We start from the raw sequence: 23,038 nt of genomic DNA, 5'->3' as shown, positions 1-23,038 counted from the left end.
GTTTAAAAGCGAGTACTCTGACATGGACATGGCCCTGAATCAGTACAACCAGCCTGAATATTTCACCGAAGAAAAACCTACTTTTTCTCAAGTGCAGTCGCCATCGTACTCTCAGAAGAAAGGTAGGGGCAATTTATTTAAATAACAAAAAAAAAATCTCTGTTTTTGTTTTTGTTTTGCTTTAAACTTACAGTTGCATCAGTTGGCTCAGATACATCTTTGAATGTGAAGGCTGCCTGTTCAAAATTGAAAGCAGCAGTAACATAGGTTGCTAGGTGATCGTAAGGTTTTCTGTGAGCAATGAGGATTTCCAAGCACTTTTTCTTAATCTATAAAAGACATTTTCATATCTGTTGCTTGCTTTCTGCTTTTCGTGGCTATTAAGTTCATTTACTATTCATCGGTGAGCTAGATAAGAAAGTTTCTCTTCTGAAATGCCGTCGTTACATATTCTTCATCTTAAAGCTGTTTTCTAGTTTCCTGCAAACAATTTGTGTGAGTCCTTGTTGCCAGTGTATGTGAACTCTGTTTACTCAGGAACTCAGGCAAAATATTTTGAAAATACAACTGTAAATACGTATGGGAAAAATGATTACATTTAATAGAGTAACTCTCTTTTAAATGAAAACCATGCAGTTACTGATTATCCAAAGCAGAAAAGGCTGAAAATTCAAGCTTCTTTCTGTGCAACAGACTATTCTGAATCCAAAAAGTTGCTATAATCAATATGTTTGTGGGAGAGAATCAGAGTGCAATATCAGCTCCCTTCGGATTGAATCCTTGCTTGTTTTTAGAATTTCTTCTTTCTTCTCTCAAGTAAACAAAGCAGATATTACTTCTCAAAAAGAGCCCCAAACGCCAACAAATGCTTGAAAATCTTTTCAGTGTTATTTGTTCTGAAGTCAGACGAGCAAACTGATGCATACAGAGTATACATTCTCATGTTTCTTTAAAATCACGTAATTAAAGAATAAACATACACAGTCTGTTGTATCAACATAATATCCTTTTTCTATTAAGACCAGATTTTCTCTACGCAGTTATCCAAAATGCCAATGAATCTGATGGAACTAGCTAGGTAAACACCATTTACTATTTTTGAAGTAGCATTGTAGTCAAAGTAGACTGTTTAATATTACTAACAACATGGAAATCTGAAATATATTCCTTTGTGCAGGCAATATTCGTTAGCACTTGGTGCAATAAATCTATACATTTGATAGAAAAATGTCTTAATTTTGTTCCTTGAACAGCATTGTATTTCATAATGAAGGAGATATTTTTAAAAAACTGTGCTAGGAAGCTGTAAGAACATTATCAAACTGTAGACTAAATGTAGTTGAAAATAATATATGTTTCTGTACTGTGCAACATTTTAAAGGCTTTTTAATGCTATTTACTATTGGGTTTTAGCTGAAGAATTTATAACTCTTTCTAGACTTCTTTTGTGTCTCGTTTTTGGTTAAAAAAATATTACACGGTATCAACTTAATAGAGACTTGCTGTTGCAAAGTCAGTAAAGGAATATGTTTTTCAGAATGTTAAAGGATCTTAAATAGTAACTGATATACCTATGTCAGAGTTTTAAATGAGTTTTTTCAGTACAGTTTATACGCTGATACAAGTTATGCTCTGTTTAAAGTTTTTTACTTGTTTGGTTAAAAGAACTGACTTAACCACTCGTCTGCCCGTGTTTGCTACTACCTCGGTTTCACGAACAATGGCAGTGAATTTGGATGGAAGCTGTCTCTCGGGCAGGCTTTTAATTGATCATTCATGGAGATAGAGCAACATTCTTTGGGACTCCTCAGAGCTGTGCTGCTGTGCTAATCAATTCAAAGTTGCATCCCTTCTGTCGAACCTTTGCAAATGCTGAGTTTGTTAAGCAGACCAGATCTAACCGTGTGGGACATGTGCATCTTCTCCATCTCTTTTTTGTTTTTTAATTTCCATCTTTTAACCACGCTATCGTAAAACTAACGAATCTTTTAATCCTGTCCTAAGAACAGAAGGCTCCATACAGGGCATGTGTGCCTGTATTGATCCAGAATTGATTTTGAGGGGAGAAGAGGGAGTTTGTTAGAAAAGCCTTGGTAATAGCCCATTAAAGCAAAATTAAGTCCCTAAGCAGGTGTCCATGAGGAGTCTTCATTGTTGCAGTTGGCATTTCTGTTAGTCCCCTGAAATTCCTAGTAAGCTCAAAAATATTCCGTCTGTTCAAATCAGGTTGTACTTTAAAGCAGCAGCACATGGAGGCTTTTCTTATCAAAACTTTTGCTAGGTTTTAAATAGTTAAAGTCTCTTCCATCTGGGAAGAAAGAAACATCACCATTTAATGCTGAAAAGGGTACATGGATATAGGGGAGTTTAATTACTTCTCTGTCTTAATGTCACTTTAAAAGAATCCAGGAAGTAACTTCAAAAAACAGGAATGAAAGATTCCAACAATGTGTTACTAAAGGGAAAAAGTAAGTACCTTGAAAGTATAGCTAGTTATTCTAAAATAAAAACATTTAAGCTGCTCTACTTATTACAGTACATTAGAAACTATAATTTCCTGATTATCTGTCACAAATTCTGATGAAAGTCTCAAATTTTAAGGGAAAAAAAAGGCTCTGGAAAATCAGGAGATGGAGGTGTGGTTTTAGCTTTGCATCTGCTTGTTGCCTCAGGTCTTCTGTGCTGTACTGTATGCTGCTAAAAGATAGCGGCACAGCATTTGTACAGGAGCTTGCCGTTCTATTCAGGAACTGCTTTTGGACCTTTTCCTTCCCCAGAAAGCAGATGACGAGATACCCTTTGTTTTCGACATGAGGCCGTGGAATCTGGTGAGCAGAACAGGGCTGATGTTTGTGAGAATGAGGTACTATTCCAGGTTCTGTCTGAGAGAGTTTACACTGGAATATTTTATCCCTCTCACAGTGCCACTCGCAGCCCTGCGTGATGGATGGATGGTGCTCCTTTTGGCGAGCCCATGCCACGTAACCTTTGCACAGAGGCTGAGAGTCTAGACAAAAATGTCCCCGCATCAGCTCACACCACCTGTTCAGTAAGGAGGAGTACCCCGCGACAGGACAGAGGTAGTGCAGTCAGCAAAGTACAAAAGAAGTATCTCCAGAAACCTCCATATCCCCAACTTGGGATGTGTGAAGTATTTTGGCCATTTGGACAACATGGAAAATAGGTTTGCAAAGTTGAAGCTGGGCTGAGGGCTGGATTTCGCAGACAAAGTTAACAAAAGATGCCCACTGCTGTCCATGAAATTAAGCTTTAACTTCAGGTGCTGTGGGGGCGGACCAGAAGTAACTAGATCTGACCCAAAACATACAGATTTGCAGGCTAAAATTCTTGAGTCGTGCTGTAACAATGCAAGCTACTCAACCCTGTTTGTTCCCTTTTTTCCCATATGTAAGGTTGAGGTCAATGCCATCTTTTTAAGGGCCTTTATATGCTGAGTGAATGGGGATTCGAAAGTTATTACTGTAATTGTAATTTTCGTCAGTATATCCCTTTATATTTTCTCAAGCAGTTTGCATGCAGCTAAGAATACAAACTGTGTAACTGCTAGAGTATGCTACTGAATTAGTTCAAACAGAGTTCTTAGCGGTGTGAAAACATAAGGGTACTTTTTTAGCAGTGTGAAGGGTACTTTTTGAATGGCCAAGAAAATACAACATGGGGGTTGTGTCAAAATGTCTTCCTATCAGTGCAGGGAGTATGTACACGTATAATGAAGTTACAAAAGGCTGAGTATTTTTCATCTTTGGCTCCTGCAGGAGAGCAGCTCCAAGTACGTTAACAATTAGAGCTTAGAAATGGTTAGTTTTGCTCTTGACCACACATCTAAAGTGGTAGCTGTGATCAGAAAATTGGCATCTCTTTCATCAAATCATTATGCATTTGGAATTATATCCATTTCTTTTTTTAATAAAAATGTCAGTGAAAAAAGTGTTTTCAGCTCCTTTAGTGTAACCCTTGCACAACCAAATGAAGGATGGGAGAGTAAGTCATACTTTGTTTTTGTTTTTATGCCAGTAGTAAAACCAATGTTCACTGAGATTTGTAAATAAATAAGTTACTTGTGATACTAATGTATGGTCTCTGAAAATATTTAAAAATTTTGGAAAAAAAATTGTAAGGTCTGACTCTTGAGTGTTACCTACAGTAGTGCATTTTGCTGGTAATGGATGCAAGTATAGTACTGAGCACAGCAGTTTATGTGATAACAGTATGGGCTAGAGTATTTTCAAGCACATCTGTGCAAAATGCACTACTGTTGGTAAGGTTTCCGACTCAACCCAAAGATTAGAAAAGAGAAAAGAGACTATAAAAAATGTTCCAATTTCTAGCTTTACAGAATCTCTTTCCAAATTTTAGTAATTCCATAAATGGAAGAATGTCAACAAAAATCAAAATTGTGGGCAAGCAAGCCAGATAGCTACCAAGAAGTGTGAATCTGTTTTAACAACATTCTCTGTGTTTCCAAGCTTGAAGGAGAAGTAAGCAATTTGTCTCAGTGGGAGTGAATTAAAGAAAGCGGGAAACAGGGATCAGTGTATCAGCACAGCCTTTCCGATCAATATCAATAACTGTACAAACAGACAAGAACGGAGTATGCTTTTCCTGACTAAGCTCTGTGTTTTGTCTAATAAACATCCTTTAGACTTCTACACATATGTATCAAGGACGATATGTGGATGGTTCTTGTAATTTTCTTATGCTTTGCAAGGAGTTACAGCACAACTATGAAATTGGTAGAACAGCAGTATGAATTTTCTTTTCAGTTCTAAAACACTTCGGGATTCTCAAGGTAGTAATTAATTTCTTCTTTTTCATTTTGGTACTGCAGTGTCTAGTAGGTGAATACTAGCTTATGAATAAGTCTGAACTCCTCATTTTAGTGAGTGGTCTCTAGTCATGCAAGCCATACCAGATGGGGAAAGATTTCAGAGAGTAAATTCAATACAGGACTGTGCCATTGTGCAATGAAAATCAAAATACTGAGTAATGGTCTTAAACCACAAGTGTTCTTGTGCAGTAGAAAAAATGTCTTTCCTTGCTTGCAAGGAATAAGCCTATGGTGGATCAGGAACAATCAGATAAGGAACATCTGGTACATAGACACAATTTGTTTGTCAGTCTCACGTACCCAGTTGGACAGTCGAGCACAGTCTGGGCCCTAGAATTTTTTAAGGGATGGTTTACTCCCTGAGCCAATTGTGCGTGCAGACAGGCACCTTCAGCTGTAAAGTCCATGCAACGATGCTTTAACAAAACTAAAACTTGCATTTTGCTTTTCTCAAAATGTGCTTTCTATAACGTGTGCCAGGGTACAAAGAAAAAAAAAAGTATCATTTTTCAGGGGTTGTTTTCATTTAAATAGCTTTTCTTTGCCTTGTTACAGGGGGGCAGAAATAGCCACAGACTGTCTCTTTGTGTCCCACCAATCTGCTATACCGTGCAGGGTGTGCATTGAGGTGTCGTTCCCACAAATGGTGATTTGAGAATGTGGGCATACAGCATTAATGACACTGGCTGCGTGACTGCATAGGTTAGCAGGTCTCAGTCTGTCGTTACAGCTGCAGGGGCATTTTCCTACAGAAGGGACTTGTTTCTTTCCATGCCACTACAAGGAGTGTTGCAACTTAAAAGATACCGTAGATCACCGCCAAGATTGGTTATAGTGGATTATACAACATCTCTTCTGAGACAGGGGCGATGGTCCTGCCGAGTACTTAGCCTTGCCAAGCCGGTAAGATTAGGCAGGCTGGCAGGTGGGAGTCTGGAGCAATGGAGTTACCAGAGGCTGCGGGGAAACGCCAGACGTGGCACGTCGAGGTCGTTTATTGGTGTTCTCCATTCAGAGCAAAGATCCAAAGTGGGCATGGGAATGACGATGCCAAGTCGTACTTGATACGTAGTCAACTTTGAGGGTCATACTGGATGTACATGATAGTCCATGAGGATGCTAGACACAGGCTTGAAAGACGAGGGAACAGAACTGGCTATTACTGCACAGTTCAGTGAGGTGGGTGTTGCTTTGAATGATTCCATTTGGCTATGCACTTCATAGTCTCTGACCAGGAAATACGGGATGAAATACAAACACCGGAAATAGGAACCTACCTACTGCTCCCATAAGATTTGTCATCAGACACTCTTCTGTAGTTGGAGAGCACCTGGGTTACCGTACAACATTTTCTTCTTCCACATAGGAGTTTTTATTTTTGGTCCAGGCTTACTGAACACATGAGAAGCCAAAATGCTCGCTGACGTGAGAGACAAGTCCCGATCAGTCTACCCCTCTTCTGTTTTCCCTCAGTGCTGCAAGGAGTGAGAGAAATCTGTTGCTCTGCTTCTTCCTCAAACCATCCAACGCCAACACACAACTCTGCTGCTGTCCATGACCTCGCAAGGTATCAGCCTTGCACTATTTGTAGCTTCTGTGCTGGCACCCAGTTTAGAAAAATACTGTTGAATTTCATTCTTGCTGATACTGTTTCTAACTGTGAGTAGCAACAAAAATGTACTGGAGTTGCTTCTCTGCAATGCTGGGCAAATGAAACTGCATTGAATTTAAACAGAGGTCGGACTGGATATTTGCAACTACTAGAAATTATTTACACTGGATGTTACAATTTGCAGGAACTGAATGTAGACCCCTTTCTTCCTCTTGGCATGGTCTGTTTGTCTGAATCATGTATATTTTTAAAACACTGCTAAAGGTCCAATTTTCCTGCTTTCCTGCAGCTTCTGACCCAATGAGCTGTTGGGAAGAGTATTAAAAAGAAACAAAAGTGTGGCTATCACTCTCAGATTTTTAATAGAAATTAAAAAAAAAAAAAGATGTTTGTTGTGCACTTTTATTGCAAGTGATTTCTTGGAATGAGATTTTTCTATCCATGTTTCCTGTTGAATCAGTCAAAGAGATCAGATTGTGTGTTTATCTTGTGCCATGGGCACAATCCTGCAAAAGTGATGAACGTAATATTTTATATTGAAGTAACGTAAGTAGATGGCAGTTAACACTGCTGATTAAATAAGAAAAGAAAAGAAAAGAAAAGAAAAGAAAAGAAAAGAAAAGAAAAGAAAAGAGAAAAGAGAAAAGAAAAGAAAAAGGAAAAAGAAAAGAAAAGAAAAGAAAAGAAAAGAAAAGAAAAGAAAAGAAAAGAAAAGAAAAGAAAAGAAGAAAAAAGAAAAGAAAAAGAAAAAAAAGGAAAGGAAAGGAAAGGAAAGGAAAGGAAAGGAAAGGAAAGGAAAGGAAAGGAAAGGAAAGGAAAGGAAAGGAAAAAGAAAAGAAAAGAAAAGAAAAGAAAAGAAAAGAAAAGAAAAGAAAAGAAAAGAAAAGAAAAGAAAAGAAAAGAAAAGAAAAGAAAAGAAAAGAAAAGAAAAGAAAAAAGAAAAGAAAAGAAAAAAGAAAGGAAAGAAAAGGAATGTGCTTACATATAGGGATTCTGTTTTTCATTTCTGACTAGGACTGCCTGTAGATTTCTTTTCCATCAGATTGAGAACTGCTTCCCGAGTAGGATAAAGTCATGAAACTCCAAGGAGATGGCCACCAGCGATCACATGTGCAGGCTGCTGTATGTATTTAAGGAAGCAGTTCAAACACGTTGTCTCCTGCTGCTCCAGTAGAACAAAGCTGCCATTACATGAGCAGTTCTAACCAGATTATATACTTAATGAAATATCAAGGCATTTAATTCAGAAGTATTTCTTGAGTAAGCAAGCCAGCGATACTGAATTTTAGAGGGCATAGCCTATGCTCAACTAGGTCTGCCTTTCATGAATAGCAATAAGAAATTTAGCAGAAAATGCTGTTTCCCTTCGCTGATGCTCCTTCCTCCCGTGTCAGCTCCACGTAGTGCATGTGTTGTGTGAGCAGAAGGGGGGCAGGTGGGGGATAATAGCCTCTGCTAATCCTCCACCAGCATAATGTCCGTTAGGAGCCAGGGATGTAAATTAGAATGGAAACCCTGCTGTCTCTCTTCCCTCAAGGTCACGGAACCAGCTCCGTGCCCACCAGCCTTTACCCAAGTTCATAAAGGGGAAATATAACTTTAATGTAGATCTGTTGCTTTGCCGTACTCAATACTGATACGATACATCAGTAAGATCAGTCTACATCAGTAAGAGCAGTCTACATCATCAAGACTGATACGATACATCAGTAAGATGTATCAGTATAGATCAGTACAGATCAGTAAGATGTATCGTATCAGTCTTGATGATGTAGACTGCTCACACCACCAGTCCCCTTTCAGACTCCAGCAGGAGTGTTAGTAAACCTAAGGTGCAGATGGGTGGGCATGGCTTCAAAGTGGTCCTGCGTCCCAGCGTTACCTGAAGAGATTTATTTGTCTCTCTGTAACGTGCAGGTCTCATAATTACTCTTAATTATGCTTTCATTCAAGCTGCCTGTTACTGAGCTGACCCTTGGTCACATTGGTCACAGGAGGATGAGAGCCATCCCCTCACAAAATCCCCCAACAGCCTTCTGGTGCCATGAGTCGTGGTGCTGGTTGCTCTCCATGCGCCTGTGGCCTACCAAGCCCTACCGAGGCAGCAAGCTCAGAGTCAGGTTTAACGTGTTGTGCTGCCGGTGGGTTCAGCAAGCCAGTGAAAGGGATGATATTACAGCCAGCCACATCCAAAGGACTCTCTCATTGCACTCATATATTGCCCTCAGCAAGTTCGTAGATGATGCAAAACTGGCAGATACACGAAGTGGGTGTGCTGCCCTTCAGAGGGACTGGGACAGGCTGGAGAACTGGACAGACATGGACACAGTGGAGCAAGTCCAGTGAAGGGCTGCAGAGATGCTGAAGGGACTGGAACATCTGACATAGGAGAGGCTGAGTTAGAGACCGAGTGTTCAACCTGGGGCAGAGGAGGTTCTCAGGGAACTTCTCCATGTGTAAAAAGACCTGATGGGGGTGAGTGGTGAAGACAGAGCCAAACTCTTCTCAGTGATGCCCAGTGACAGGACTAGAGGCAAAGGACACAACTAGAAATACAGGGAATTCCATCTAAGTGTAAGAAAATAACCTTTTCTTCTACTGTGAGGGTAGTCAGACACTGGCACAGGTTGCCCAGAGAGGTTGTGGAGTCTCCATCCTTGGGGATAGTCAAAACCCAACTGGACACAGCCCTGAGCCTTGGTGTCCCTACTAGGGCACAGAGGTTGGACTAAGTAATCTCCAGAGGTGCCTTCCAGCCCCAGCCACTTGGTCATTCTGTGAAATATTCACTGTACTTCAGTAATTTTACAGGGTTACATGAGTAGCTGCACTTCACTCTCTCCCTTCAAAGTGAATCTGAGGTCTTTGTGTTACATCTGTACAGAGAGGTTTTTCAGAAAGAAAACTTGTGTGCTATAACTCCATTAATTATGAATTATGGCAATACTTACTTTGAAAGTTTTGTATTTTACTCCATTTCAAAGTTCTCTTTGGTTCAGAATTACTTTGGTTACCATCAAAACTGTTTTTTTGTTGTTGTTGTTTTGCTTAAATTGAGAATATGTTTGTATTGTCAAAACAAATGGTGTGGGAAAAGAACTAAGCATTGCCAATGTTTTTCATAGTAGTAATATTTGATTTGACTCATTGGGTGTCTGGCGAACCACTTCAGAAGAGAAAATATTCTCACACATGCACATACACACACACATATTTGAATGCCCACGTATTTTTGCCCTAAATTCAAGCTATATTAAATGCAACTGTGGAACACACCCAGGTAAGTTATGATCGATACAGCTTTTGTGATCTGTTGCTGGTACTTTTGGAGCCACACCTGCAGAGCCGTTTTGAAACAAAGGCACTGTCAGTAAATATTCTTACTAGCAGGCCCCTCTCAACTCACTCTGCAACCTGGAACCTCATCTTCAGTACACAAGCATATCAGGTTTTTGTGAAACAGAAGAGAGAAATATAATCTGTGTCTTGCTGTTATTTATTTTTTCACATCAAAGCCTTTGAGGTAAAAATAGATATATTTATTTTTTTGAGGTAATATTTCATTCAGGAGAGAGCAATCATGCTCTGACTTGTCCCTCTTGACCAGTAGATGCTGAAACAATGTGTAAGGTGGAAGATACTGCACCATGTGTTTAAAATACTTCTGTGATATTGTTAGCATGAGTTTTTTATTCAGGAAATCCAGTGAGTTGAGAAGTATGGGGCTAGTAGACAAGATCTGCAGTGAAAGTTACTATGATATTTTTATATCGAATGTATCATATCATTTTATATAGAGTTTACATGCCACGTCCTCTTTTTCTTTACAGGGTATATACCCAGTTACTTAGACAAGGATGAGCTATGTGTAGTATGTGGGGACAAAGCCACCGGATATCATTATCGCTGCATCACTTGTGAAGGTTGCAAGGTAAATGGCACAGTGGGAAGGTGGGAATCAGAAATAGCTCTCCAGCTCCTCCATTTATACAGACTTCCTGAACTGTGCTGTCAAAAAAAAAAAAAAAAAAAGCCAAAGATTAGAAGCGAATAAGAACATCCAGTACTGATGATAAGCCATATCTGGCTCTGCTGCTGATCTTCATATGCATAAGGAATATAGTTGATTTTTGCAGTGTTTGCTTCTGCAAAGAAGACAATGAATTTAGATTTTTTGTTGTTGTTTAACTGTTAGCTTTTTCATTTCCATTTTTTTTTAATGCTTCTTTGGCCATGTTCTCAGCCAGTGTACATCAGCATCCTCCCAGGAACTTCAGTGAAGCTGTTTATGCAATAGCTGAGATTCTGCCTATGGCCATGATGAGTCTGTAGTGATTAACAGTGTTCCAGTGCCTCCCATCATCACTGCAAAGAAATAAAAACAAAAGTGCCTTCCACATGCTCATGCAGCAGTAACATCCATCACTTCAGGAGGCATTGACACCCAGTTAAAACAGATGTAGAATTTTTTTGCTTCTTTAACTTGACAATATTTAAATGTGCTTTCAGTCCTAAATTGCATCTCTAAAGCTACATGAAAAATGAAAAAAAGGATTGCTTTGGGCAAGTAAATTAAGAAAAAAGAAGTAACACAGTCAGGCACATTTTACATGATTTCACTGCCATAAATTTGCCTGAGTAGCTTGAGATCCTGTAAGAAAACTATTCTTTCCTGTGGAAAAAAAAAAAAAGTTCTTCTCAACAAATGGGACCACACATGTCATGCAGTAGTGTCATGGGACTAAGCCACAAAAGTCATATTCTGTTCATTCCTGAAGTCTGGAATATTTAGATTTGAAATTTTGGGTTTGGATTGGCTTTAGAGCCCCATATCACAGTAACAGTACTGAAATAGTTCCTTCTGTTGTACAGCATTACCCTAAAATACATTTATGAGATACACAAAGACCTAAATATCCTATGTGTAACAGCTTTGTGGTAATATTCATAATGGTTTTATATGCATACATACATGTATGCATGAAAAAATATTTATATATGAGAAAAATTGTGGAACCAAACAAGTGATTTTTACCCATTTCCATCCCATATACCAGATGATAACAATTCATGAAATATGTGAATATAACTTAATTCAGATACAATGACAAGTAGGCAGTAGTGGGGCATTATGAAATAGCTTTTGCCCCTAGCTGAACAGCTATATTTCTCACCAAATTTCCTACTAAAGTTTTTGGTACTCTAACGGAAGTGTTTCTTTGTATGCCTACCAGCTATTGTAAACATATAGCATACCAAATCTACTTATGTCTTCATAAATAATTCTTCTGTCTGATGTACAATTTAAAATAATGCTTATGTGCGCAAAGAACCAAGGTAACAATTTGCAACAAGTAATAAATTTCTTTCTCCTCCTTATAGTTAGCTTCCAGACTGTTTTGTTTTGTTGTTCTTCTTGCAAATGTATTCACTGTACAAGATGGCTTGACAGCTATTTTGTGTGGACAATTTCAACTCATGCTTTGGAGGGTCTGCGTATACGTTTCAAGTTGTATGATTTATCAGCAAAGGTATATGTGATTAATTCTCAATAAATTTGACATTTACTAGTTGCTTCTACTCAAAATTACTTTCATTTTGTAACAAATTTAATTAGGGCTGACAGACAAAAATTTGCTTTGTTGAGTGCTTTTGTGAGCAAAGGATCCTCACACATGATTTCTGGAGAGTAAATTGTAAGGGCTTCAAATATAAATAAATTCAGATGTCACTGAATTATTTCTCCAAGCTGTACCCACTGCACCTATTTCTGTATAGGTGCATAGTAAAGGAATTTAGGAAAAGAGAGGTTTCCTTACAATAAAATGTGCTTTCTTTTATCGTTGATACTCAGATTCTTTACTTTTTTTTGAAATTTACTTGTTTTCAAGATTTGAAATCTAGATTTTTCTTCTAGATTTTCTTTTGAAATTTACTTGTTCTTCTTATAGCTTAGAAATTCCCCTTTCTGTACTTCACTGTGTGTATGTGTGAAATTTCCAATGACGTAAGGGAGTCTGAATCATCTGTCAGAGGAATCAAATGTGGCTGTGATCGTAACAACATACACCTATTTTTGCATGTGCATACATGAACAGAATACAGGAAATGAAAGTGGCATACGTTTGTGTAAACACCGCCAAGATTAAGGCTGAAAATGAGTCTGTACACCAAGGCAGAGAAATGGTTGATCTGTGAGGAAATGTTTAGGTAAATATTGAGAGCAACTTCCTTATCACATATTTTCTAGAGATGATCAAAGAGTTTTCTTTTACAAAAAAAATCTGAGGAATACAAAGAAATGGGAGGATGAAATGTGCTGGTCCTCACACAGCTGCTGAGAAGTGTTACAATTATAAAGCTAGAGCTACATTAAGTCCCATGCAAGGTTTGGAAGACAGAAGTTCAGTGCCACTTCCTGTGATTCATCAGAGGTTTTTCTATTTCTTGCTCTAACTAGAGGTTACTCAGTGTGCCTAGGTGTCCAGAGACATCTTCAGGGAGGAGAGGGGCAGGTTCTGTCTCTAGGAATTTGTCACAGTGTTGAGAGTAAAATCCAAATCCAGTTGGGTAAATGAGAATTTGAGACCTCATCCAAACTCCACATGAGAACATCTTGCCTTTGACTTTCTGGATTTTGGCTCAACCGAGCAGGTCCCAGTCCTGTAAAGAGTCACACACATGCTTTATGAAGTCAGTTTAATTAAGATTTTAGGTTTTTTTGTTTCAAAGGAGGAAAACGTTGTATCCTTAGCTCAAGCTGGATGTTGTAAGATAAAATTCTAATGAGGACAGAGTTCTTCACTGTCTTTGCAGGAGATAGAAGCACAAGCTGAAATAGACTTATACATGTGCCTTAATACATCTTTATTAAGGGATAGATATTACACACTGCTCTAAGATTTTACCTAGTGTTACCTAACATGATTAAAAACAGACCTTTTGCCTAGTGAAGTGAAGAAACTATTCATTAGATAAAATCCCTCCTCACTTGGATGTTGACATTGTTTTCAATGAAACCAGAGCCATTTGCAGGGGCCCAGTCAAACAGGACCAGGGTCTCAGCATGTTTTGTATGTCAAGGTGGTCCCAATCTGCATTGCTGAATGTAGACAGTCTCAAACAATGATGACAATTGAAATTAAAATGGAATTTAAATTTCTGCCTTTGCAACCTATCTTGTCCATATTACCATGGTCTTGCGAACTTTAGCTCTTGCTGAAGACATTGAGAAAATTTATGTTGAAATTAATATCAGGATTAGGTCTATAATGTTCAGAGAGAAGTTGTATCTGATCTCTCTACCTAAGGCCAGGGTCTGTGGTATGTACGAATCAGTGACTCCCTACTGTCATTCGTACACTGTCATTAGGGGGTACATTAGTTTGTGTGAGCTGAGGATCTGACCTCATATCTGTACTTCAATAGGCTATATATATATTATTATAGATAGGTAGATACAGTATATATGGAGAGGGGTAGAGCTCTTTATTGGTGATACTTGTTTTGAATACAGAAATTTGTGGTAAATATGAATTAATTCATTTTCTCAGAAATGCAGATCATTTGAGAATTATGGATCCATTATTTAGAACCAAACTCAAAGACTGGGAGAATTGGGCTTGACTGCAAAATTCTTATTCTTGCCCAGACTTGGTTGGTTGATTGGTTATTTGGCTTTGATGGAAAGATGGAAGCAAAACTGTTCATTCTTAACCCTTTAGTAGCATTACTTACACACCTTTACTATTTGCAGAAGCTGTCCTGTAATTAAAAGTATGTATATGTCTCCTAGTATCCTTTGAATGGATTGTGTAATTTAGAAGTTGGCTCAAAATAAACTCCCTTGTTCAAATACAAAAAAAAAAAAAAGAGCACACAGAAACACAGGACTGGAAGAATACATGTAATGGTTATTTGTTACTCAGGGCAGTTGTCCTTATGCCTTTATTTATCTCAGATGCCTATATGTTTTAATTTTTAGGCCGGAAGTGCTCCATGAAACTCAGAAAAGGAATACCAAAAACTATAAAACTGTTCTGTTCTTTTCCTCTTTGAGAATTTAATGGAGTGTTTTATCTTGCATCCTTAGGTGCATTTCTACCAAACCAAAGTGACTCTCAATTTGAAAAAATTACACAGTACTAATGCTTTCCAATGTATTTATTTATTGCATTAAGGGATTTTTTAGAAGAACCATTCAGAAAAACCTCCATCCAACCTATTCCTGTAAATATGAAGGAAAATGTGTGATAGACAAAGTAACAAGAAATCAGTGCCAGGAATGTCGCTTCAAAAAGTGTATCTTTGTTGGCATGGCAACAGATTGTAAGTATATTTTTCTCTTTTTCTTCCCTTTCTCTTTTTTTTTTATGTATTTATTTGCCTAAAGTATGTTGATTGCTGAAGATTGTTAAAGTAAAGTAGAACTACCAGCATTTTTTGTTTTTAATAATTTGTTCTGGGGAAATACGCTCATTGCATCAAACCACTCTTAAAGGCTATAGTTTTTGTTTACACTTTACCAGACTGCACCTTCTCCTGGCCTTACCAGGCTGAGTAGCAGTAGGAATGTTAACTCTTAGGAGGAGAGGAGGGAGAAATGCATCTGGATGGACACTTTGCTTGAAAAAAACATCTTGTTTAGAAAATTCTGGAGGATGAGAAATTGAATGTCATTGTATGAGTCATCCTGCAGTTGTTTGTTTTATTTTTAGCTCTGAAGAAATTATCTGCAAAGAATTCGACTCTCATTCTAAAGAACTAGAACATATGGCTGTAAGATTAACCCTTAGGGGTCTTCTTTTCCTGACGTTGCACAGGGATTTACACCAATAACTTCAATTAGTGCAAATGGGAGGAACTCACATAAATCTCCCTGTGCATTAATGTTAATGGTTGTTGCCAGCATAATCCTCTGGGAAAAAAAAAAAAAAAAGAAAAAGGAAAGAAGGAAAACAGACCCAGTAAACAACATAAGAATATTCCAACTTAGTATTTTTCATTGGTAATGTATAACAATGCTTTCCGTATGGAAGGAAACAGAATAAATGACTCAATTTTAACCAGGTGGAACTTTAGGAGAGGGAGCTGAATAACTGAGTAATTCTGGGTCATCAGTTCAAATCCATCCCAGTCTGACACATCAGACAATGATGAGCATCAACTATTTAGCAGCTGTACAGAAAAAGAAGTTTGTCTGAGTTTGTTTCTGACTAGAAAGTGTCAATACCATAAAGCTGTCTCTGTGGAGAACACATACAGATGTGTCAAAGGAGCTGTCATTGAGAGTGGCAGACAAGCTAGCTATCTCGAACTCAAGAAAGGTTTCTCCCACCTTAGAATTAAAATGTGTGAACAGCACTGCGTAAACAGGACTTGTGTTACTCCTACTTGCATGCCACCGATTGTGGATCGGAATGGTCCTCCTTCTCTTAAACAGGCCAGTCTTTTCAGTGGCCTGTTCGTGTTTGTATGGGAATTGGGAAGAAACCTTCTGTGATGGTCAGAGATATACAGCCCTGGGGCCTGTGTGTCTGGCATCGCTGGAACTAGAGGGGATCTAGCGAGCCACCGAATGACTGCATTTGTAGGGCTTGGGGAAAGAACCAAAGGCAGGTTGTTTCTGGTCATATCATGGAACAGGTAGTTGATCCTCCTATGAATAAGACCACTCATCTATGAACTCTTTTAAATCCATTATATTATACTGGCTTACAAGAGCACATTATGAACAATAGAGTATTGATTTTGCTAATACTGCTTTAAAGAAAACAAAAATGCATCTTTCCCAATGTGGATTACACCAAGTCAGTTACAGGAGCGTTTTGTCTCAGTCCTCACAAAGCTTTTACATATCAGTTTTATTGGTGGAATAAGCCACCAAAGACAATTGTAGTAGACATAATGTTACTAGAAGGATTAGAATGCTAAATCATTCTTTGCAATCCAGGCTTCTGCAAAAATGAAGTTTGGAGAGATAAATAAGAGAACTATGTCATGTGTGGTAATGAAGCATATTTCACTGTATTGAAGTACTTCTTTGCTGATTAAAGCACTCAGTTTGTTATCATCTGCAGATGACGCCAAGCTGAGAGATTCAGTTGGTAGGATAGAAAGGAAGGATGCCATCCAGAGGACCTGGACAGGCCTGAGAAGTGGACCCACATGAACCTCATGAGGTTCAACAAGGCCAAGTGCCAGGTCCTGCACCTGTGTCAGGGCAGTCCCAGACATGAGGTCAGACAGGGGGATGAATGAATTGAAAGCAGCTCTGCAGAGAAAGACTGCAGGGTAATGCTGGATGGAAAGCTGGACGTGAGCTGGCGGTACATGCTTGCAGTCCAGAAGGCCAGTCATATCCTGGGCTGCATCAAAAGAAGCGTGATGAACAGGTCAAGGGAGGTGACTGTCCCCCTCCATCTCACCCTTGTGAGACCCCACCTGGAGCACTGCATTCAGCTCTGGGGCCCCAGCACAAGAAAGACATGGACCTGTTAGAGCAGGTCTAGAGGAGGGCCACAGAAATGATCAGAGGGCTGGAGCAACTCTCCTTGAAAGAAAGGCCAAGAGAGCTGGGGTTGTTTTGCCTGGAGAAGAGAAGGCTCTGGGGAAACCTTAGAGCGGCCTTTCAATATTTAGAGGGAGCGTATAAGACAGAAAGAGACTTTTTACAGAGGCATGTAGTGTTAGGATGAGGGATAATGGCTTTAAACTGAAAGAAATTTAGGTTAGATATTTGGAACAAATTATTTACTCAGAGGGTGGTGAGGCACTGGACAGGTTGCCCAGAGAAGCTGTGGATGCCCCATCCCTGGAGGTGTTCAAGGCCAGGCTGGATGGGGCCTTGGGCAACCTGGTCTGGTGGGAGGTGTCCCTGCCTATGGCAGGGGGTTGGAATTAGATGGTCTTTAAGGTCCCTTCCAACCCAAACCATTCTGTGGTTCTATGATCAGTTAAGGAGTTTGTAATCAGTTAGTACATCAGGTACAGGAAAGACCAAAGTTCAGACAACCGTAAGAGCTCCCTGCCATTTTTGAATGTTTTTATCCCTGCTAGTGGTGTTGGATGACAGCAAGCGGTTGGCAAAGAGGAAGCTGATAGAAGAAAATCGAGAGAAGAGACGTCGGGAAGAGCTGCAGAAAACAATTGGGCACAAACCAGAGCCAACAGATGAGGAATGGGAGCTGATCAAAATTGTCACTGAAGCACATGTGGCCACCAATGCACAAGGAAGCCACTGGAAGCAAAAAAGGAAATTTCTGGTAGGGACTTCAGCCTTTTACGCTGCTCTCGGAGTCAGGTTCCTTTGTTTCTTCTGAAGTCCCTTCCCAGCGTTGCAGCCACTGGTGTATCTGTATTGGCTTAAATGAAAAATTGTTTATTTTTGTAGTTACTGCTTACTTACTCTTGGCTGAGGTTCAATATTTGATCAGACCATGTACTTCAAAAGATAAATAGCTTATTACTCAGTTCAGGCTTACCCAGCTGTATATTTCTAATGTGCTATGATAAGAAAAAGTAGAAAAATTGTTTCACTCCTGATTAACAGCAGTATCAGTCTATAATGTGCACCATATGTTTTTTTATGTATTATATCTAGGAACAGTTGTCTTTATTAGGGACTAGCATACAATGTATTTAAAGTGTTAGAAAAAATGGCAAGTTTTAAATGGAAACTGATATTTTTAATTAATAACTTGTACTTCTTGTTTCCTTGTTCCAAAGTGAGCACATTAATTAAAGTAAATTTGATGAAGAAAAATAAATTTCAATGAAAGCAGGATGATACCTACAGTATCGTATTGGGTTTGCAAACTACAAGAGGACTGAAGTTTTCAGCCTATACCCAAGGACTGGAAAATAAATAGTGATGCTCAGGCTTAGGAAATAATTTGTTTTATTTTTCTAGATCAATTTTTAAAGAAAATCCTTGCAGAATACAGAATGCTTAGACAGCACAAAAGACGGATTATAGACTGCATGTCAGGAATACACGGGCACCTTTAACAGCCTGGGTATACCAAATCAGATAGAGTACGTTCATTTTGTGCAAGCCTAGGCTCCTGCTGCCTAATCCACAATGGGAATCTTTACCCATTGTTAAATTGCAAGGAGAAACTTGATATTCAAATCACCTGATCCCTTTTATAATGTTTTGTTAACTCCAGTGGCAGTGCCCAGATTTCTAAATGAAAGGCCACACGTTCATAGTAGTGTGCTGTCAGGAAAACACAGCCAGTGGTCACTGGCAAGAAGTAACAGAGAAATTTCCAGTTTTCCTGTATAGCAAGATTTGCTACATGGGTTTTAACAGGCCAAGAAGCTGAAACTATAACATCAGCTGCGGTAGCGCGTGGTTATTTGGACAGGAATACTGTTCTGATGGTATCACCTGCTTTAGGTGATATAAAACTGGGGAGCTTGAGGTTGGGGTACAGGCATGAGGCAGGGCGTAAGGTGATGTAAGGACAGGGCTGTTGGGAGAGGGGCAAAATGGGGCAGAGGCAGGGGTGGCAGCTGAAATGGACAGTTCAGAAACCAGTGGTGACCTCCACAGCTGGCTCTAGGCCAGACCAAACTGCTCTTGGTGCAGCCCTCGCTCCGGGCCCTCCGTGGTTTTTTTTCACTCATGCTGAAGCCCTAGAGTTTCAAGGTGAGTGTAGGGAGCTCACTGACACCTTGCAGTGAGCACAGAAGGGAAAGTCCAGGGTGGCCTGACAACTCTAGGCAGAGGGCTTTGAAAACTCCCTGCCAGAAGCTGTTGGAGAACAGGAGGAGCTGACTCCACACTTCACGAGCTGTGGGTCAGCCCTTTGGCAGATGAGGGTGGTCCTTCAACAGCAGGAGCTCCCTGGAGGCCTGGACCTCTTTTCCTGTTGAGGTGAGTTAGGTGGCAAGGGCTCTCCAGCAGCATGCCCTTCTGGAGTGTGTTTGTTTTAGCTAGCCACTTGAATTCTTCTGGCTTTCCCAAGGCAATGCTGTATTCTCTTTTCTTCTCACTAACAATGTTGTGCGTGGCTTCAGCTTTGGGTCTTCTTGCTTGGAAGTGATGAATATTGTTTATCATGAGCACGCAGACAATGTGGTTTAGTTTTTCAAGATGCAGGGAAGGGGAGAGCCTAAAACTGGGATTATTTGAGCTTTTTAGCAGGAGAAGCCCCTAGATAATTGAGCCCAGTCCTCTTCATTGTTCTTTTACAATTGGTTCTTGTTTTATTAGTGCACTGCTGAGTTTTTTCTTGAAAGAAGTTAGATTTGGATTCAGACTGATGACAGAGATGGGGAAGGATCTTTTATGATGTGTTGCTTTAAAAAAAAAAACTATCGAGCACAAGTTTTTATTACAGGCAGCAGTTTCAGCACCTCCCCTGCTTAAGTGCCCTTATATGAACGTCATGAACTCCATCAGTCTTAAAGGCATTGTTCTCTGGGCCTTATCCCATTTTGAACTCTCTAACATGAACAAAGTGGAACCTCTGCATAGTGTTTGGCAGGTCTTTTACAACTGCAAAGCTGCACTTAGCAAACAGAGGAACAGCTTTGTCTGTTTTAAAAATACACACTGACATTGACAAACTGTCAGAGAATCGGGAGAACATGTTGAAATGCAGTCAGAATGAAAAACATTCAATATGAATTCTGGTCAAACCTATTTTATTATGTGTTCCTATTGAAATCTTCATAATAGGATTTTTTTTCTTGCTTGGAGAAGTCTTGGTCTAAAGTCATGCAGAAGATGATTTTCAACCAGAATTTTACCCAGATGAGTTCAAATTCTAGTCAGTTTATCCAGACTAGCTTTGCATTAGCCTGTTCGTAGTCATCAGTTGTTTTAGCCTAGTTTTGGAAACAGGCCTTGACAATTGCCTGGAGCTCTGTGATATTGGGCAATCTGTTCTGGGGATGATTTCAGAACTTAGAGTAGGTGAAATAGCCCAGTACTGCAAAGCGCTGAGCATCTTCTAAGGTGTAATAAGTCACCTCTGTGCCCTTTGCTTTTAGAGCAACTTGTGAGAAACTCATCACTTAAGAAACAAGATCATGCCTATATTTTAAAGCAAAAAATACATAAACTGCACCCACAAAATATTCAGATAGAGGCACAAGGAAGAAACTGCATGTGCACAAAAATGCAGCTGCCCACACAGCATGGGGAGTGGCTTGCCGGTCCCCCATTTCCATGTGCAGTATTCTCTTTCACAAATGCTTTACAAACAAATTCACAGTTTGTGGCATAATGGGCATAACTTAAAAAGTGGATTTAAAAAAAATAGTATTATTTTTTATTTTAACGTATCTTTGTTGCCCCAAGCAGGACTTTTTAAGAGTATCAAATGCTTGCTCGAAGATATATTGTTCCTTTAAATATCTTTCTTGATATCCTTAGCCAGAAGACATTGGTCAAGCACCAATAGTTAATGCCCCAGAAGGTGGGAAAGTGGATTTAGAAGCCTTCAGCCAGTTTACAAAAATTATCACACCAGCGATTACAAGAGTGGTGGATTTTGCCAAAAAGTTGCCTATGTTTTGTGAGGTAAGAAAAATCCTTGCATCCCTCATTTACATAGCTGTAGTTATACTGTATTCAAAATACTGGCACTGAACTGTAACAGGTAGGACTTTACTTTAAAAAATGGCTACATCTAAAATCAGAAAAACTAAGAATCAAAATAGATGGGATTAGAATCATCTGGATTTTTATGAGTTTTCTTTTTCCTGTGATTACTGAAATCCTGATTTTGTTCATCTGGAAGTCGTCATGGTTCATTAGGGACCTGAATGTCTTTAGAGGTAGCCTTGTACAAAGCAAATGAGCCAAAGGAAGCTGTCTAGAGGTATATTTGATACGTTTAGTCAGATATTTTAGCACACACTTCCCTCTGTGCTTTCCAGTTCCTTGGCAGGTTTAGTATTGTGGAGCTGGATCTATGCAGTAACAAATTCTTCAAATGCAGGAACGTATCCCTATCCAGGAATGGCACTTGCCTCATTGTATTCCCTAGGCATGTTTTTCCTGAACAAGGAGGGTGTGCATAAGAGAATCTGTTAAAGTAATGGGGTGTCATTCCAGGTAGATAGTCACATGTAAAACGTACCCTAAATAGACTCAAATAGACCTGGCTGCACATTAGGAATACGGAGGCCTAGGCTGATCTCATTTACATTGAGGTATCATTTTTAATGAAGGACCAGATGTAATGGCTGATGATATTTTTTCCTAGATTAAAAAACGTTATCGTAACTGCAGCCCAAGTGTAACTAAAAGAATATTTCAGTCTTAATAGTTGTAATAATTTTAAGTCTTGCTAATCCCTTAGGATCCACAACCATGAGAGTTTTAACATGGAAATATCCCCAGTCCAGCCATGGAAGGATGCCTGCCTGCTCTCCCACACTGCAGAACAACACTTGACTCTGCTGGAGGGTGACCATGCTCAAGGAGTTCATTGGGCTCCCTAACATGGGAACAGCTTTTCCCTCTAATAAGTAAACAGTCAGGAAAGAAACATCAGTCAGTTAAGGCAGCCATAGCATTTTACTCTTCTGTGGCTGGCAGCTTTTCTTTAAGGTCAGTCAAGGAGAGCTATTTAAGTCAGTTAATGGTCTTTACCTCCTCTGGCACCTACAGAGTAAGAAGAGCTAAATATCAATGGTTGGCATAGTGTAAATAGCTCTCCCTGGCTAATCTTAGCATTAGCTCCATCAGCCAACAGAGCATGAAATAGTGGCCCAGCATTAAGATTTTTAAAAAAACAAGGAACATATCCATAGATCAGGAGGCCCCTGCAGCATTGAGTGTCTGAGGGAAACCGTCTCCTCTGATTTAGTGTTTGTTGGTCGGAAGTTGCACTGACGTAACAAGGTAGTCTTTTTAATTTAAAAAGCTTTGCCAGTCAGACACGGACTGCAGTGCCCATCTGACATCTCCTACCCCTCCTGGCTACCATGGGCCCACTTGTGTCAGAGCTGAGCAGGAAGCATGGCTGAGGAAGTCAAGGAGTAGCTGGGCATGAGCTCTGTAAGTTACACAGTTCGGCTAGGACAGGCTTTGCTTACAGCTGAGCCACTCTGTGAACCTGACACCCATACACCCATATACAGCGAGGTTTGACAGCAGAGTGAGGGGCAGCTCATGGTGAACACAAAGGGATAGGACAGCTGTCCTGAGCTGTCAAATAGTTGCTGCTATAGCATAAAGAAAATGACAAATGCTTGCTCCTTTTTGAAGGGGCACTGTCTTGTTGACTTTATTTCATACATTCATGTTTTTTAATCCATATCTTTTTCTTAGAAGGAATGCTGTGTGGGCTATGGACTGGTTTATGAGAAAAAAATCCTCCTTTCTCCCATAGGACATACACAGCATTCAAACATTATCTCCATTCTTAATTTCCACACGGGCTTAGGCTGAGAGTGCTGTGTATCTCTGTGAAGGAGACTGACTAAGCAGAACTTAATCAGTTTGATGTGAGTTTAGGTGTCATGGGCATCAGTGATTCCACGTTGGATAAGTCTGCGTACACAACCCTTCTAGGTGGCTCAGCTCAGCTCCACGCACTGCATTACATGTGAGT

At 39.6% G+C, this 23,038-nt stretch overlaps 1 protein-coding gene across 9 annotated transcripts in view; it reads left to right on the top strand.

Annotated features, from left to right (window-relative positions):
- THRB (thyroid hormone receptor beta) overlaps window positions 1–23,038 on the top strand; it is a 165,192-nt gene that overhangs the window by 137,482 nt on the left and 4,672 nt on the right. For 8 of the 9 annotated variants that reach the window (XM_035556357.2, XM_050708565.1, XM_050708567.1 and 5 more), the window contains 4 exons: window positions 10,292–10,392; window positions 14,642–14,789; window positions 17,520–17,725; window positions 20,851–20,997. In XM_035556357.2, the coding sequence (XP_035412250.1) occupies window positions 10,292–10,392; window positions 14,642–14,789; window positions 17,520–17,725; window positions 20,851–20,997 (602 nt within the window). Of the gene's footprint in view, window positions 1–6,322; window positions 6,417–10,291; window positions 10,393–14,641; window positions 14,790–17,519; window positions 17,726–20,850; window positions 20,998–23,038 lie in introns of those variants that run through there. The other variant, XM_035556354.2, reaches the window with a different exon arrangement.

The sequence above is a fragment of the Cygnus atratus genome, chromosome 2 (assembly GCF_013377495.2).
Source record: "Cygnus atratus isolate AKBS03 ecotype Queensland, Australia chromosome 2, CAtr_DNAZoo_HiC_assembly, whole genome shotgun sequence".
Classification (NCBI taxonomy): domain Eukaryota; kingdom Metazoa; phylum Chordata; class Aves; order Anseriformes; family Anatidae; genus Cygnus; species Cygnus atratus.
Note: the sequence above shows the minus strand (reverse complement) of the source record. Positions and strands in the feature narration are given on the sequence as shown.